This window comes from Mytilus galloprovincialis, chromosome 2, assembly GCF_965363235.1.
Source record: "Mytilus galloprovincialis chromosome 2, xbMytGall1.hap1.1, whole genome shotgun sequence".
NCBI lineage: Eukaryota > Metazoa > Mollusca > Bivalvia > Mytilida > Mytilidae > Mytilus > Mytilus galloprovincialis.
In genome coordinates, this window is record NC_134839.1 from 45,317,147 (window position 1) to 45,334,035 (window position 16,889).

The window sequence follows — 16,889 nt, forward strand, 5'->3', positions numbered from 1 at the left end:
TAACAATTTATAAAAGTAAACCATTATAGGTCAATGTACGGCCTTCAACAGGGAGCTTTGGCGCACACCGAACAACAAGCTATAAAGGGCCCCAAAATTGCTAGTGAAAAACCATTCAAAAGGGAAAACCAATAGTCTTGTTCCATATAAATTTTGCTGTATGATTTAGAAATAAGCACATTCAATACATGGGAATTGTACATTCATCAAATAATATGGTATTTAATGCTCAGTCCTGCACTAGATTTTTATTTTAATCTATAATGAAAAACTTTTCCTATATTATTTTTCAGATTCAGATGGCTATGAATTTATGATTATCTCATTAGAAAATAAGCAATGGCATTTTGAAGCTACCGATTGCAATGTAAGTACTTTAACTATATAGATTCTTAGATAAGATAACTACAAAGTTCTTTGTAACAATTTGTTTTTTTGAACGGGAAATAATAAGAACTGACTTCAATAAACAATATATTTTTTTTTGCTTTTTGAGATTGCTAAGTCAGAATAATGTATCCTCAAACTGTTAGTTTGTGAGCCAGCACAATAGAAATTGAAGAATAGAAATCTGGTAAAGAGATTGATATACTTATCTATAATACTAAAATTACGAGGTCCAATTTGTCAGCCGTCATCGGGTAAAAACGACAAATCAAAGAATTCAACTCTATATAGAACTAATATAGGACAATGGTGTAGATTAAAAATTACACCACTCCAGACCCTTTTGTTTTCCACATAATTAATATTGCCAATAATTAACAAGTTCCGGGTCGAATCCGATACTGATACCAATAGTATATTCACCTGTTAGCTATTACCTTATCTGTACGTTCCGCATTTGACAGGCGCACCACCAAACGGTGTATTTAGGATTTTGCTATATACACGGGTCATAATCAAAGGGCTGAAAATACTCCATTCCTGGATACCCAGGACCTTTTGTTTTCCAAATAATTAATATTACCAATAATTGATAAGTTCCAGGTCGAAGGGTTCAAACAGAAAGATTTGAAAGCAAAAAAAAACTGTGTATCTCATAATCGACATGACTTTATCAGATGACAATACCAATTACTAAAATAAGGCTTAGGCATAGTTATATACTTTAAGTCAGTCACGGACCCGCGATATCATGGGTGTGTACTTGTAACTCATTAAAATTGTCCTGTCTAGAATATGCATATAATATATGCTTTAGGGTTTTAATTAGCTATCATTCTAGTAATAATATGATTTAGGGTGTTATTTAGCATTTATACCAGTTATCAAATCTTTATGGTGTTATTTAGCATTTTCTTAGCATTTGTTATAGTTATATGCTTTAGAATGTTATTTAGCAATTAGATGAGTTGTCATATGATTTAGGGTGTTATTTAGCATTTATTCTAGTTGTCATATGGTATAAGGTCTTATTTAGCATTAAGGTAGCACAATACAAAGATTTTTTCACTCCCTTTCGTACAACTTTTAACTGGTGTAATTCATTTCATCCTTCTTTATATTTTATAAATGAGGTACCAAAAGAAAGAAGAAAGATTAATCTTTCAAATTGTGATATTTCATTATGACATAATTATTATGTAATTAGTTGCTATATTGTGATGTCCACACTTGAATGAATTTAGCCTCTTTGTTCTTCATAGCATCCCAAAATATTTTATAGATTCTTGTACAACACAGCTTGACCTCCAAAACCGTGTCTCAGATTTCCAAAAACATCAATAGAACAAATTTTATACCCAATTGAATTTAGTGGTCTCTTATGAATTGATGTTGCAAACTTCATTGAAGATTTTTGAGAGAATGAAATACAATAGGAAAAATCTGAGACACAATTTTTGTATTGTGCTACAATAAATCTTATTATTATATGATTTACTGTCTTATAAAGCATTTATTGTATATGTCTTTTAACAATTAAATGATGTGATACCCATATTTTTATTTTAGGAACGTGATGAATGGGTAAATGCAATAGAACAGCAAATACTCAACTGCCTACAGGGCAACGAAAGTAGTAAATCCAAGAAACACTTAACAGCTGATCCTGCTGGTGTACAGACGATTCGGGGGGTGCGTGGAAATCAGGTCTGTGCTGACTGTGGGACACCCAGTAAGTACAAATTACAAGTTGTATTTTTATTTCAAGTATCTATATTGGGAATTCTAAGTAATAGTTTTTGCTAGAGTCAAAATATTAAAAATGGTTACCTCCCTTGAATTTTTGTATATGAATTCTTTTGCCAACTTTAAGTTATTTTAATGTGTTTTATTATAATAAATAATACATTGATTGCAACACCTGCACATGTTGATCATACTGGTTGTTTAAGATATTTTGCTGTGGGGTAAAACAAACAATTTGCTACAGATTTAAAATAAATGAACCATAGATTTAAATTGTACTGTGTTCTTTCACTCTAAAACAGAGACTAGGAAATTTTATATTAAGAGGAATAAATTGGATTTTCCATTTTTATTTTGGAATAATCTTTGGTAGCTTTTGATGAATTTTCATCAACAGCTTTTAATGTTTTGAATGGCTATAGCATTTCTTGATTTGTGTATTTAAAAAATCAGGTAGATATCAAGACATTGGGCCCATTACAGCTTGCTGTTCTGTGTGAGCAAAGGCTCCATGTTAAAGACTGTACTTTGACCTATAATGTTTTTTTCTTACAAATTGTGACTTGGATGAGACAGTTGTCTCATTGGAACTCATACCACATCTTCTTATATCTATTGTTTGCATGGAAATGGTTGATGCTGTGTTTGTTACAAATGAAGTTGAATGCTAGACATTGTTTCTTCTTTGATATTGCCGGATCACCCTCAAAGCTTTATATACTATCCAAAATAATTCAGAATACAAAGATATTTTGTTGATCTGTTCTTCCTTCTGTCCCTCCCTCTGTATGTCTGTGTATCCATAAACTAACAAATGATAACTTGGGTATTCTATGCTTGATTAGAATGAGGTTCATAAAGACGATAGCAGGAGAAGCCTATAGATTTCATGCCTACAAATAGAATTTTTATTTGAAAGTTTCCAAATGAAAATTTTTAACATATTGCAGTATTGCACACTATACTTAAGTTTTCTTAAATCATATTAGTAATGTGTACACTGTTGTTGCGATAATTAAATAAAAATTCATATTTTTTTTTGTGTTTGTGAGTTTATTTTGAAAATTTTCTGGTAGGATTTTCCCTAAATATGGGACTTTTTATTGTCATATAATTTGATTTTGAATGTAATGTGTCTTCTGATTGGATGACGTTGTTTTGTTTATCAGGTCAAAGACATAATTTTGTCATGTGTTTGTCATCAACGTTTTTTCAGGGTTTACTCCAGTTTAAAATGGAATTTAGAAATGACAAATATTTTTTCTGTCTATTTCGAAATAACATAAAAATGTGGTGCACAATTAAAAATAACTCGCTACGTGGTTTAATCAGTGTGCACCACTTTTTTCATAGAAGGAAAAAATATTACAGTCATTCCTTAAATAAAAGGCAATATATAATATCCTCATAACAGGACCATTTAATTATATGCAGATTAAAAACCTAAATATATATTTTATTTAATTTTTAAAACAATATCAATGTATGAAGTCGGAAAAAAAGACATTTATTTGTTTATTGTATTTATCAAAGATATAGATTTTCAGTTCAAAATGTACAAAATCACAGCTGCAAAAAAATGATAATAAAAAAATTGTTGATTCTGAGTAATGTTTTACAGTTTACTTGGTGGGTTTTATTGTCCTGCCTGGGACAAAAGTTTTTCAATACAGAATGTTGGACTCAGGGATTACAATCATTACAATCTGGTGGCTGTGACAAAGTAAACAAAATGTATAAAGCTTTCATATACCAGAAGTTAAATGCTTCAAATGATTTATGCAAATGCCTTGTGATCCAAAGTTTTCATCTGTTTTATGTTTTTTGTCATTCACCTGATTTTTGTTCAGTGGCTGCTTGAAAAAAAAAGGTAAAGTTTTTATATTATGCAAAATACTCACATATTATAAATATCAAATATCAGATATTTCCCCAATCTTACTACTAATATGTGAATTCATTGCTTTTTTTTTTGCTTTTTTTCAGACCCAGATTGGTCTAGTCTTAATTTGGGTACTTTACTCTGTATAGAATGCTCAGGGATCCACAGAAATTTGGGAACACATTTATCTAGAGTTAGATCTTTAGATTTAGATGAATGGCCGTAAGTATTATTATGCTGTATGAAGAAAAGAAATGTGAGGTATACATACTTGAGAAGCAACTCATAGACTAAAATAAGGAAATTATATGTAATTTGTATTCTTTTAAAAAGTAAATGTTAAACTGGTTAATATTAATGTAAAGTAGATCTTTCCTAGAGAACTTTTTTTATTATTGGTAGATATAATTAATTGCTGTGTTCTGAACAGTTTGAGAAAAAAATACATTAAATAAATATATACCAAGTAAAAAGATCTAAGAAAAATACTTTACAAATTAAAAGTTCATTTGGTTTTTACCATTACTTGATCAGTTTAAGATAGTGATTTCAAATTTCTGACTTTGTGGGAGATACACTTGTGAAGTGGTTTTGTTTTGCAGACCTGATCTTCAGAGAGTAATGCTGTCCATAGGTAACAGTACAGCAAACAGTGTTTGGGAGGCCAATATTAAAGGTCGACCTAAAGTCCTACCATCCTCATCAAGGTCAGTGTCAAAGGTCAATTAAGGTGTTTGTGTTGATAATAGAAAACAATAATGAGTTGAGGTTACAAGTGGAATACTGTAAAGATAGTAAACATGTACACAAAAAAAAAACATATTTTAGAGTTGTGTGACAATGACACCTTTATGGACACAACTACTCTGATGCCTATGACAGAAAGCTTTCAAACTTGCCAGAATTGTTTGCCACATGGTGTAATTGACAATATGGTACCATAGTATTTCTAACCATTTTATTGGAGAAGTGGAACTAGTGTCACCATGTGCTGTCTACAGCTACAAATGCAAAAAGATAGAAATATATGTTTTAATGTACAACTCTATATTGTATGTTGTAGCAGTCTTGTTTTCAAAGGTTCAGTTCAAAATGTTTTTGTATCAACATTGTTATATACATGTTAACAGTATAGATGAATCTAATTTTGTCTTTCAGAGAAGAAAAAGAAAGATGGATAAGATGTAAATATGAATCTAAAGAATTTCTGCCACCTGCTCCTTATGTAGATATTCCTTTAAATCAGGTATTTATTTTTGATCTTACCAGGCTTTAAGGGCCTGTAGGATTTATTGCCATTGTAATTTAATACTTCTCTTTGACATGCAGAACAACAATAGCTTTTTTAGTTCACCTTTCCTAAAAGGAAATGTGAGCTTTTGCCATCACTTGGCGTCTGTCGTCGTTCGTCGTCGTCGTCGTAAACTATTTCAAAGATCTTCTCCTCTGAAACTACTGAACCAATTCAAACCAAACTTCATCTGATTGATTCCTAGGGTATCTAGAATAAAGTTTGTGTTTTAATTCCCATTTCATCAAAAAACATGGCCGCCATGGCTAAAAATAGAACATAGGTGTAAAATGCAGGTTTTGGCTTATATCTCAAAAACTAAAGCATTTAGAGCAAATCTGACATGGGGTAAAAATATTCAATAGGTCAAGATCTATCATCCCTGAAATTTTCAGAAGAATCAAACAACCCATTGTTGGGTTGCTGCCACTTAATTGGTAATTTTAAGGAAATTTTGCAGTTTTTGGTCATTATCTTGAATATTATTATAGATAAAGAGAAACTGTAAACAGCAAAAATGTTCAGCAAAGTAAGATCTACAAATAATTTCATATGACCAAAATTGTCAATTGACCCCTTAAGGAGTTATTGTCCTTTAATGACAATTTTACACAATTTGTTCATCATATTTGCTAACTTTAAAAAATCTTCTCCTCTGAAACTACTGAACCAATTTCCACCAAACTTAAGCTGAATTATCATTAAGGTGTCTAGAATAAAGTTTGTGTTTTATTTTCTGTTTTGTCAAAAAATATGGTTGCCATAGCTAAAAATAGAGGTTCATTGGTCAATGTTAAATCATCAATGATTTGGTCTTTTTATCAGATACTATAGCGATAGTAGAACTATATTTGGTGTAGGGAATAATTGTAAGGTGTGTATGTCTGTTTAGTAGGTGTAAGTTGATCTTGACCTAATTTTCATGAATCATTGGTCAAAGTTATTTTTTTATGGGGTTATTTCTGAGATACTTTTAGCAATAGGTAAACTTGATTTGTTGTATGGAATGAGTGTATGAACTACATTTATGTCTGAAAGGGTTTATTTCGCCTTCATCTCAAGTACAGTTAATTTAATGTAATGCTTGGGGTATACAAAGGTTTTTTTATACTTTCATCATAAATTATATTATGAACACGAGACAAACGAGACATTCAGTGTGTCCACTCTTGTTTTTGCTTTTGAAGAAGATATGACAGAATCGAAGAACCATTTATATAAATTGAAAACCCAAAATAATCATTGATGGAAGATTTAAGCAAAAAATTTAAGGTGAGCGATTCAGGCTCTTGAGAGCCTCTTGTTTACCATCTATGCTAGTTTTTTTTTGTAGATAATAAGCTGATAATTGATATATATTTCTATGTGAGAATTTACATATCATACTATTTAGTTTAATGGATTTGCAAAAGTCTACTTACTAAACATTAGAAAATGTGTGCTTTGGGGAAAATTTAAATGGTCCCACAAAAGCCATGAAAATTGGTATCCCACAAATTATTATATATTCACAGAATATGAATTTTGATGTATTTATATACTTCCTCTCTAGATGATGGAGTAGACTACTTTACCTATGTCTGTAAATCGTTTCATATTTCCATCTCATTTGCTCAGGAACTTAGCCTTTTAATTACAGCAATTAATTGATGCATTAGTACGTGAAGATATACGAAACATAATACTGGTATTAGGCCATAGTCATTCAGATGATATCAACTCTCCATATAGTAAAGATGATGGAAGGACAGCACTACACATTGCTGCAGCCTTAGGAAATGTGGTGTTTGTACAATTACTGTTGTGGGTAAGTACAATTAATTCAAATATTGTTTATCTTATTGTTACATGTACCTATATATAGACAATCGTAAAGCATTCCAAACTTATATTTTATTTCTCAATTAAATGCAATATTCATGATAACATTTGCTTCTCATGACATCTGCACAACAGTGCATTTGAAGAAAAAAAATATATACAGAAAAACTTGTTAAAATTCGTTATTTCATGGTTTTAGCATATAAATGTAATTATAAGAATTAAATGCTTAATATATAGAAATTTGCATTTTTAACACTCTCACACTTGATTTAATTTTGACAAAATTACAGCTACTTAGAAAAACATGAAAATTGTACTAATGAAGACTTTTGTTATAATGTCAGCTGATATGCAGCTAGATTTGATACATCAATGTATAATGTTGACTTATAAATTAATTGACCTTTTGTTGTAATGTCTAGTTATTATTTATTAATAATTACATTGCTTGTATGCTTCATCATAATACATTATTTTGATTGACTTACAGCAATCTTGTGTCGTTCTGAATTAACTTTCATTTCAAAATGAATTGTAACATTTATAATGAAACAAGCTTCCACAATAAAGTGCACAGATAAAAAAAGATAAGCTTGGTAGAAATTGTGTTTTCATGATCCTAGCAAAACAATGTAATTTTTAGTATTGTATAAGTAATTTTGTCTGATTTTAAACGCGTTGACCTGCCCACATATTCACAATGAAGCCCTTCCACACTTCATGCAAATTAACTTTAGTCAGTGTTTTTACACCCCAATACAGTTACAAAAAGAAGCATTCAATTCTTAACACAAAATATGACAGAAAGTAAGACATTGTTTAATAAGTTAGTTTGCAGGAAAAATGTTTAAAATACAACATTCATTTATTGTCAAGCCTTCGACTTTAGTCGAAAAAGCGAGACTAAGCGATCCTGCATTCCGTCGTCGTTGGCGTCGTCGTCGGCGGCGGCGGCGGCGTCCACATATATTCACTCTGTGGTTAAAGTTTTTGAAATTTTAATAACTTTCTTAAACTATACTGAATTTCTACCAAACTTGGACAGAAGCTTGTTTATGATCATAAGAAAGTATCCAGAAGTAAATTTTGTAAAAATAAAATTCCATTTTTTCCGTATTTTACTTATAAATGGACTTAGTGTTTCTGCGAGGAAACATTACATTCACTCTGTGGTTAAAGTTTTTAAAATTTTAATAACTTTCATAAACTATCCTTGATTTGTACCAAACTAGGACAGAAGCTTGTTTATGATCATAAGATATATAGTATCAAGAAGAAAATTTTGTAAAAATAAATTTCCACTTTTCCGTATTTTACTTATAAATGGACTTAGTTTTTCTGCGAGGAAACATTACATTCACTCTGTGGTTAAAGTTTTTAAAATTTTAATAACTTTCATAAACTATCCTTGATTTGTACCAAACTTGGACAGAAGCTTGTTTATGATCATAAGATAGTATCAAGAAGAAAATTTTGTAAAAATAAATTTCCACTTTTCCATATTTTACTTATAAATGGACTTAGTTTTTTTGCCAGAAACAAAACATTCACTCTGTGGTTTAAGTTTTTAAAATTTTTATAATGTTCTTAAACTATCCTGGATTTCTACCAAACTTCGACAAAAGCTTGTTTCTGATCATAAGATATTATTCAGAAGTAAATTTTGTAAAAAAAAAAATTCACTTTTTCCGTATTTTACTTATCAATGGACTTAGTTTTTTGTCGAGCCTGCAACTTTTGTTGCAGAAAGCTCGACATAGGGATAGTGATCCGGCGGCGGCGGCGTTAGCTAACTTCTTAAAAGGTTTATATTTTAGAAGGGGAAAGACCTGGATGCTTCATACCTTGTATATAGATGCCTCATGTTACGAAGTTTCCATCAGTCACATGTCCAATGTCCTTGACCTTATTTTCATGGTTCAGTGACCACTTGAAAAAAAAGTTCAGAATTTTTGTAATGTTGAATTCTCTCTTATTATAAGTAATAGGATAACTATATTTGATATGTGCATACCTTGCAAGGTCCTCATGCCCGTCAGACAGTTTTCACTTGACCTCGACCTCATTTCATGGATCAGTGAACAAGGTTAAGTTTTGGTGGTCAAGTCCATATCTCAGATACTATAAGCAATAGGGCTAGTATATTTGGTGTATGGAAGGACTGTAAGGTGAACATGTCCAACTGGCAGGTGTCATCTGACCTTGACCTCAATTTCATGGTTCAGTGGTTATAGTTAAGTTTTTGTGTTTTGGTCTGTTTTTCTCATACTTTATGCAATAGGTCTACTATATTTATTGTATGGAATGATTGTAAAGTGTACATGTCTAGCGGGCAGATGTCATCTGACCTTGACCTCATTTTTATGGTTCAGTGGTCAAAGTTAAGTTTTTAAGTTTTGGTCTTTTTATCTAATATTATATGCCAAAGGTTAACTATATTTGGTGTATGGAAATATATTATGATCTATATGTCAGTCCCGCAGGTTTTATTTGACCATGACCTCAATTACACGGTTCATTGCACAGTGTTAAGTTTTTGTGTTTTGGTCTATTTTTCTTAAACTATAAGTACATGTAATAGGTCAACTTTATTTGTTGTATGAAAGCATTGTTAGCTGTACATGTCTGCCTGGTATGGTTCATCTGACCTTGACCTAATTTTCATGGTTCATTGGACTTTGTTTAGCTATCTTGGTTAATGTTAAGTTTATGTGACAGTTCTAAAAAAGCTTTATACTTAGGACTATCAACATAATATCAATGATAAGTAAAGAAGGCGAGACATTTCAGTGTGTGCACTCTTGTCTTCCAGTAAACAGTCTGCAGTTAAAGTTTATAAAACATTTATTAGATTCATAAACTATCCTGGATTTTTTACCAAACTTGGAAGCTTCTTTCAATCAAAAGACAGTATCGAGAGGGAAATTTTTATGGATGTTTTTCCTCATTTTTGTTGAGTCTGCGATTAACAGCAAAAGTAGGCGAGACACTGGGTTCCGCGGAACCCTTACAAATTTTTATGTATACCCCCATCCATACCTAATAAAAACCCAAATGCAACCATACATGGGAAAATATTGGATACAATAATGGTTTTATCGAGTTAACAACAGGGTACCAGTGGTAAAAATTGCTAAACTATGATAATCAGTGTAAAAGTTATATTGTAAGAACTGTTTTAACCCTTTCACCGATTGCTGCCCAGACAGAAGCTACTCTGAGACGATGGCTTCCCTGGCTACTATTACTCAAGTGGGAGATCTTCATAATAAATGTCAATAAAAACTTATTTAAAGTTATTTGTGTATTTATTTCATTCACTAACACCATGTTCACAGTTTTGTTCATGTTTTGATAATTTTTTCCTCATAAAATATTCAAATTTTCAAATTTTCTGCATTATCTAGGTGAAATTCTCAAATTTTTTTAACCCAAAACGGCAAAATTTTGAAAAATTTTATGAGGCTGTACAAATTCCTCACACTGAAAGATGTCCATTCCAAGGGTATTCATCAAAGAAAGATAACTCATGTTTTGAGCGGGAAATATAAAAGAGGTATTCCGTTCCCGGTAAAACGGGACTCATCGTCAGCTGTCTGAAGCGTGAATCCCGGTAAACAAGGACTCATCGGCGAAAGGGTTAAAGCCCCTGTTTAAAATAAAAAAGAACTGTATATCTAATAAGTTACAATAATTGTCTTTACAGTATAGTGCCAATGTGAAGGTCGTTGATCATGAAGGTAGAAATGCATTATGGTATGCCAAGAGTTCTGGATCATCAGAATGTGTTGAACTATTAACAACTAATGGATGTCCTGAAAATCCAACACTGCCACGGAGACGAACTAGTGTTCAAGCAGGAAAAAATGATGTTTTTGAAAAATTGCCTGCCAGTGTTATTTGATTTGTTATAGTGTTTGTTAGGCTTACTCAATTATAAACAATCATAAAGTGCTGTGATGGGGAATTTGTCATTTAATTATACATTAACCTTGAGGATGTCAATGTCAAAATTCTTTGTTTAAGAAATCTCATTTTTAATGAAGGTGTCTACATTTAGGGTAATCTGTGTTTTAATTTAACAAATAAGTAGTACAAAATGTATACAACCTATTTGAGTATGTTACTTTATTAAAATAGGTCTTTAGGATTAAACTAATTATCAAGGTATATTCTTAAAAAAACTCATCTGGTGTACTGCTAAATATAAGTAAATCTTTCTTTATAAGATTCATGGTGTGATTACAGATACATTATTTGAGTGCAACACCTAGTAAGAATTTTGTGATCAATGCAACATTTTTCTATAAAAAAAGTTAATGTAATATTCATTCAGAATGTTGTGGTTAAATATATTTTTTTTTTGTGAAAAATAATTACTAGACATTCATCAAAATAACAAAAGAATCCTACTATAGGTAGAAACTACTCTTTCAACTGGTTAAGTCTGAAAATTTGTTATTTTGTGTTTAATTATTTTATACTTAATATTTTGTGTTGAATAAAGGAGTAAAAATACATTTTGACTTTCAGGGTTGATGTATGATTAAATGAGAAAGTCCTATAGTATTATATGATTTGTCAGGGGTCAGTGCAAAATTGTGCAATTATCTATTGAAAGGTTGTATAGTTATTCATTTATTTATTATCATTAATTGCTCATAAGTTGAGATTTCATTTGTTCATTTGTGGAGAAGAACTAAGCTTGTTTCATAAAACTCTTTGTAAAATTAATCATTCAAATCTGAAAGCGTTATATAAATTTGCAATTAAGTTTTAAAATTTCAAACAACAAAACAACAATTTCTGTAATATTTTCAATAATGTGCATGCTGCATTTATTATTAGATATTTTGAATATTATGATATGCATTGTTTAAGGTTATGGATAACTGACAAATATTCTGCACTCGTGTTTATTTTAAGTTAGGGATAAGAAACAATGGATATATTTTGTTTTACTTTCACATTAAATTTCCTTTGAAGCTTACTAACTCTGTTTAACATGTCTTGGATCTCTTGTTGAGAAATTGCAATTCTGTGAAAGTACAAATGGTAAAAGAATATCAGTTAAAATGGTATCAAAGCCTACACAATCAAAGTATGTAGTCCAAAGTGAAATAAAAAGATGAGTCATATATATGTCAATGAGTATCAGTAATATAAACCACAATGGAGAAGGTATGACAAGGCCACTTGTAAGGCCCCTTGAATATTAAAATTAAAAAAGGATAATAAATCTATTGAATAGCATTCATCAAATGATCACAAGACATTAGATTGTCAGACTTTGATCTAATTAAACACCCTATCTTGCATTGCTCCTAGGATCTGATATGTCTTCATGCGAAATAGCAGAAAATACGGGTGATATGAGATAAGTTTTTAATTAGATTGATTAGATATCATTATGTATATTATCAAGTTGTGTCTTGCACGTTGCTTTCTGGCTTTAAATTTCTTCCATTTGACGCAACAAAGCAACACTGTAAATTGGTCCTCATTTTTTGCTCAGTTGACCTATAAGGCTATATGAGATTTTGCCATCACTTGACATCAGCCAAAGTAGTCTGCATCTGTTGTCATAAAGTCTTTAAAAAATCTATGAAACTACTGTCAGAGCAAATGTTATCAACTTTTCTTGAATCTTCCTTAGTTTTGATATGAGCCAAGGCCTTACCCAAAAAATTAGTTTGCTTCATTAATCCCTAGTTTTGCAATTCATGGGCCAAATAGTGGCTCTTGTTAACTAGTCTCTTTTATTACTTACTCACTTTGGAAAATAACATGAAATTTATCAAGCATAAACAAACAGCCAAGTTATATTAGAATGCTCTTTGGAAAAAGACACCTTTAAAAAAAGATTTCTCAGCACTAAATCTGACAAATCATATAAATATGTAATATTAACCCTTTTACTGCATATCTTTAATGTGATTTTATCTATATTTTTTTTTTATATTTATTAAGATCAATATTTATTTTGATTGTTGTACTAAGTCAAGAATTTTAACCAAGTTGATATTTTTTTTTTTTTTTACATAATCTGGAAAAGGTCCTGAGTTCTTTTCAGTGAATTACTAAGTACCTTTTAATTTTGATGTAATGGTATGATACATATATGTCACTGAAACAATTCGTGTTCATCCAAGACATCTTGGTTGAAAAAGTAAAATTATACTTTAAACTTTAGCTGAAGATATTCATACTTTAAAAAGTTAGTTTACTTCTGCTTAGGACCCTATAGAAATAATCATAAAAGAAAACACCCTGAAATGGTTTGATATAAAGTTTGATGCGTAAGAATAATGCCTAGTATATTCCTTGAAAAAAAAATGCTGTAGTCTAGAAGAAAAAAATCAAGCTTTATAACATGCCATGTCCAATGCAAAGTTGCACAATTTTTAGTGATATTCGCATGTTTTTAAAAACTAGTTAACCCTTTCCATACTACTTGCCAGATTGTAATAGGTTTAGTCAAAAGGATATTATAAATTCAAAGAATTATTAATCATGAAGGAAAAGGTATATCAGAAACTATATAATTTACACCTAGAATTTGTTATATAGAATACCGGTAAATGGAAATAAAAGATTTTTTTATCTGTTTTGCTTAATCATACACATATTTTATTTATTATGGAGATTATGTCAAATATTACAGATCAGCATAAAAAAACAAACTTTCATCAATTAACTCTGAAGTAAAATGTAGTGACCTCATTGTCAAACTCCTACCCACTGAATGGCTATTTATAGATATTACAAATATACACATTATGTGGTGTTATTCATTCAGGAAAAACTTATAATGTTAGTTAAGGATTCAGAAAAAGATGTTTTTGCTAATCAAGATCTAGAAAAAGACAATAATATTTGTTATACATGTTACTCGCAATTCATCATCATGTCAATTTATGTCAACATAACTAACATTTAATATCACCTGGCTTAAAAGGTCAGCACAAAATAATGTCAGTTATAACAAATTGTAATTTGATCAGAATCTTGAATGAGCTAGAATAGTTACAATCAAGGTGCAGCAAGATAAATTCTTAGATTAATATACAATTTTTTTTTTTTTCGAAACCATAAGATACAAGTTTTCCAAATCAGGAATGTCTTCTCCAAATTTACAGTTGACTCATACACTCAAACATTTATTGTCATTACCTTTTTCCTATTATATTTTGTTATTGAGTTTTTTTGTATTGCCTGGTGAATAATTGCAGATGAAAAAACCTGCAAAATTAAGTAACACTAAATTTCAGTAACAGAACAATTTAGGTGTAAAAAAATTTTATTTTACGGAAATCTACTGAAATCACTGCTTTGTTTATAAAGTCTCATGGTGGTAACAGAAGTGCTTTGGAATAGTGCTTTTCCTAAAAGTTCAATTGTTGGAATATTTCAATATAAGGTAGAAATACAGTTTGATCTGCACTTTGTTAACCAAACAGATTTCATTATGTTCCAATGAAATTTATTACCATAGCATATGAAATCCAGAAATGTTTGTCTATATATTATAATATATCTGTATTCATATATACTATTATTCTATTTTGAAGAAAAATAAGTTGACATATTGAATATTTTCATATTCTGTTTGTTTATTATATTAAACCTGAAGTCTCTGGTTGTTTATACAGACTTTAATAATGTACCTTTTTTAATCATGATTATACATATTGATGGAAATTATGTAACAGGTATCTTAAAGAAAACAAACGCCTTAACTATTTTTATTGTGATATCTGTTTTAATAGTTGAGAAATTTTAATAGCTTTTGTATACAATACCAACAGGTTGATATGAAGCAATATTTCAAGGTTGAGAATTTATTAATTTCATTTTAGTTGCAATGAAAAGATATCCATTCTCATAAAAGTGCAAATAACCTATAGTCTGTCATAACTTAATTTCATGCTCATGCCTCAGCAATTTTTATTTTGAAGGTTGTATACATTTCTGTTCATATAAATGTGCAAATGAAGTATAAATGTAAGTGTGGAATGAGCATATAATGTTATGTCGGTGAAAGTAAATGAGTGAAAGTTTGTGAAGTTTTAGTAGCATGCATACATATGAGCAGCCTGGATATCCTTTTAAATTAATTGTATAAACAATAAAAAAATTAAAACAACAAGCAGTTTCTGTAATGTTTAGTAAAACAACGTAAACTTAAGTGTTTGTGATGCTTTTCATCAGTGATTTTTCCATGTGGAAAAAAAAGGTCTTATTTACTATACTCTGCTCCAAAGTAGTGGGATATACTGTCTGTCCTTGTCTGTCTGTCAGCCTGGAAATGCAATATCTATGTTGATGGGTTTCATCATGGTTCATTACTCCTCAACTTATTGTGACCATAATATTTAGAAATTCTAGCACATAATGGCCATGTTTGAAATTGTTGTTGCATTTTTAACCGTATTTTGGTGTCAAAAATGTCGGTTATTGATTTGGGGATGTACAGCGGGCGGCCGGGCGGGCTGGCGGCAACCAAATGTTGTCCGTGCATTTACTCATGAAGCGTTCAACCAAACATTTTAAAATTTTAATATGTTGTTACTGACAACAAAATGGAGGTCAAGTTCAATAATGACGATTTTGACTTTTACCGTTCAGGAGTTACTGTTCTTGAAAGTTTAAAAAATGTTGTGTCCGTGCATTTACTCATGAACCGTTCAACCAAACCTTTTAAAATTTTAATATGTTGTTACTGACAACATAACGGAGGTCAAGTTCAATAATGACGATTTTTACTTTTACCGTTCAGGAGTTACCGTTCTTGAAAGTTTAAAAAATGTCGTGTCCGTGCATTTACTCATGAACCAGTCAGCCAAACCTTTTAAAATTTTAATATGTTGTTACTGACAACAAAATGGAGGTCAAGTTCAATAATGACGATTTTGACTTTTACCCTTCAGGAGTTATGGTTCTTGAAAGTTTAAAAAATGTTGTGTCCGTGCATTTACTCATGAACCGTTCAACCAAACCTTTTAAAATTTCCTATTAGGAGTTTTGGTCTTTGTAATATTGATAAATGCCAAAACACAAATAAATGTTAAAGAATCCGGTTTACTGTCATTTTGACAGCTCTTGTTTAAGGAAACTTTGAACTTGTATTAGTGCTTCCTATAATTTGTTAAAGGGTTTTATGGTTCACATTCATACCTCATCAACTGGCTGATAAATTCCTACCCTTAATGACCATGTATGAAACTTGAGTTATGTTTTCAGGATCTGCAGTTCAGAGCACCCTTATATTTGGTATCAACATTCATCTTTTAATGCCCTTTTCAACTTCCAGTTTACCAAATACTGAAATAGAAGTATAATTAGTAAGCTCATAGTTCAACTTGTTCAGTTTACAACATCATCACCATGTTATGTGAACTTGAGCTACATTCTCTCCAGGAACTAGCTATCTATACAAGATTCACTAAGTTGTGGCCAATGAATCACAATCACAGTAATTTTAAAAAAAAGAATACAGCATCTATTGCCCAATGTGTCCAGAACATGTTTTACCACACCACATTCTATATGTGTCTGTCCCAAGTCAGTAACCTGTAATTCAGTTGCTGTGGGATATATTTGTTTTTTGTCATGCCTGCAACTTTTGTCACAGAAAGCTCGACGTTAGGGATAGTGATCCAGCAGCAGCTAAGGCGTAAACTAACTTCTTACAGTAAAAGCATTATATTTTAGAAGGTGGAAGTTCTTCATACTTTGTATATAGATGCCTCACTTGAC

At 30.7% G+C, this 16,889-nt stretch overlaps 1 protein-coding gene across 12 annotated transcripts in view; it reads left to right on the forward strand.

The window, feature by feature from the left end:
* The window catches only part of LOC143063667 (centaurin-gamma-1A-like), a 95,805-nt gene extending 80,526 nt beyond the window's left edge, over positions 1-15,279 (forward strand). For all 12 annotated transcript variants that reach the window (XM_076235940.1, XM_076235944.1, XM_076235943.1 and 9 more), the window contains 7 exons: positions 294-367; positions 1,957-2,119; positions 4,120-4,237; positions 4,618-4,722; positions 5,174-5,261; positions 6,946-7,113; positions 10,837-15,279. In XM_076235940.1, the coding sequence (XP_076092055.1) occupies positions 294-367; positions 1,957-2,119; positions 4,120-4,237; positions 4,618-4,722; positions 5,174-5,261; positions 6,946-7,113; positions 10,837-11,034 (914 nt within the window). In that variant the 3' untranslated portion in view covers positions 11,035-15,279. The remainder of the gene's footprint in view (positions 1-293; positions 368-1,956; positions 2,120-4,119; positions 4,238-4,617; positions 4,723-5,173; positions 5,262-6,945; positions 7,114-10,836) is intronic.
* Positions 15,280-16,889: the final 1,610 nt, after the last annotated feature.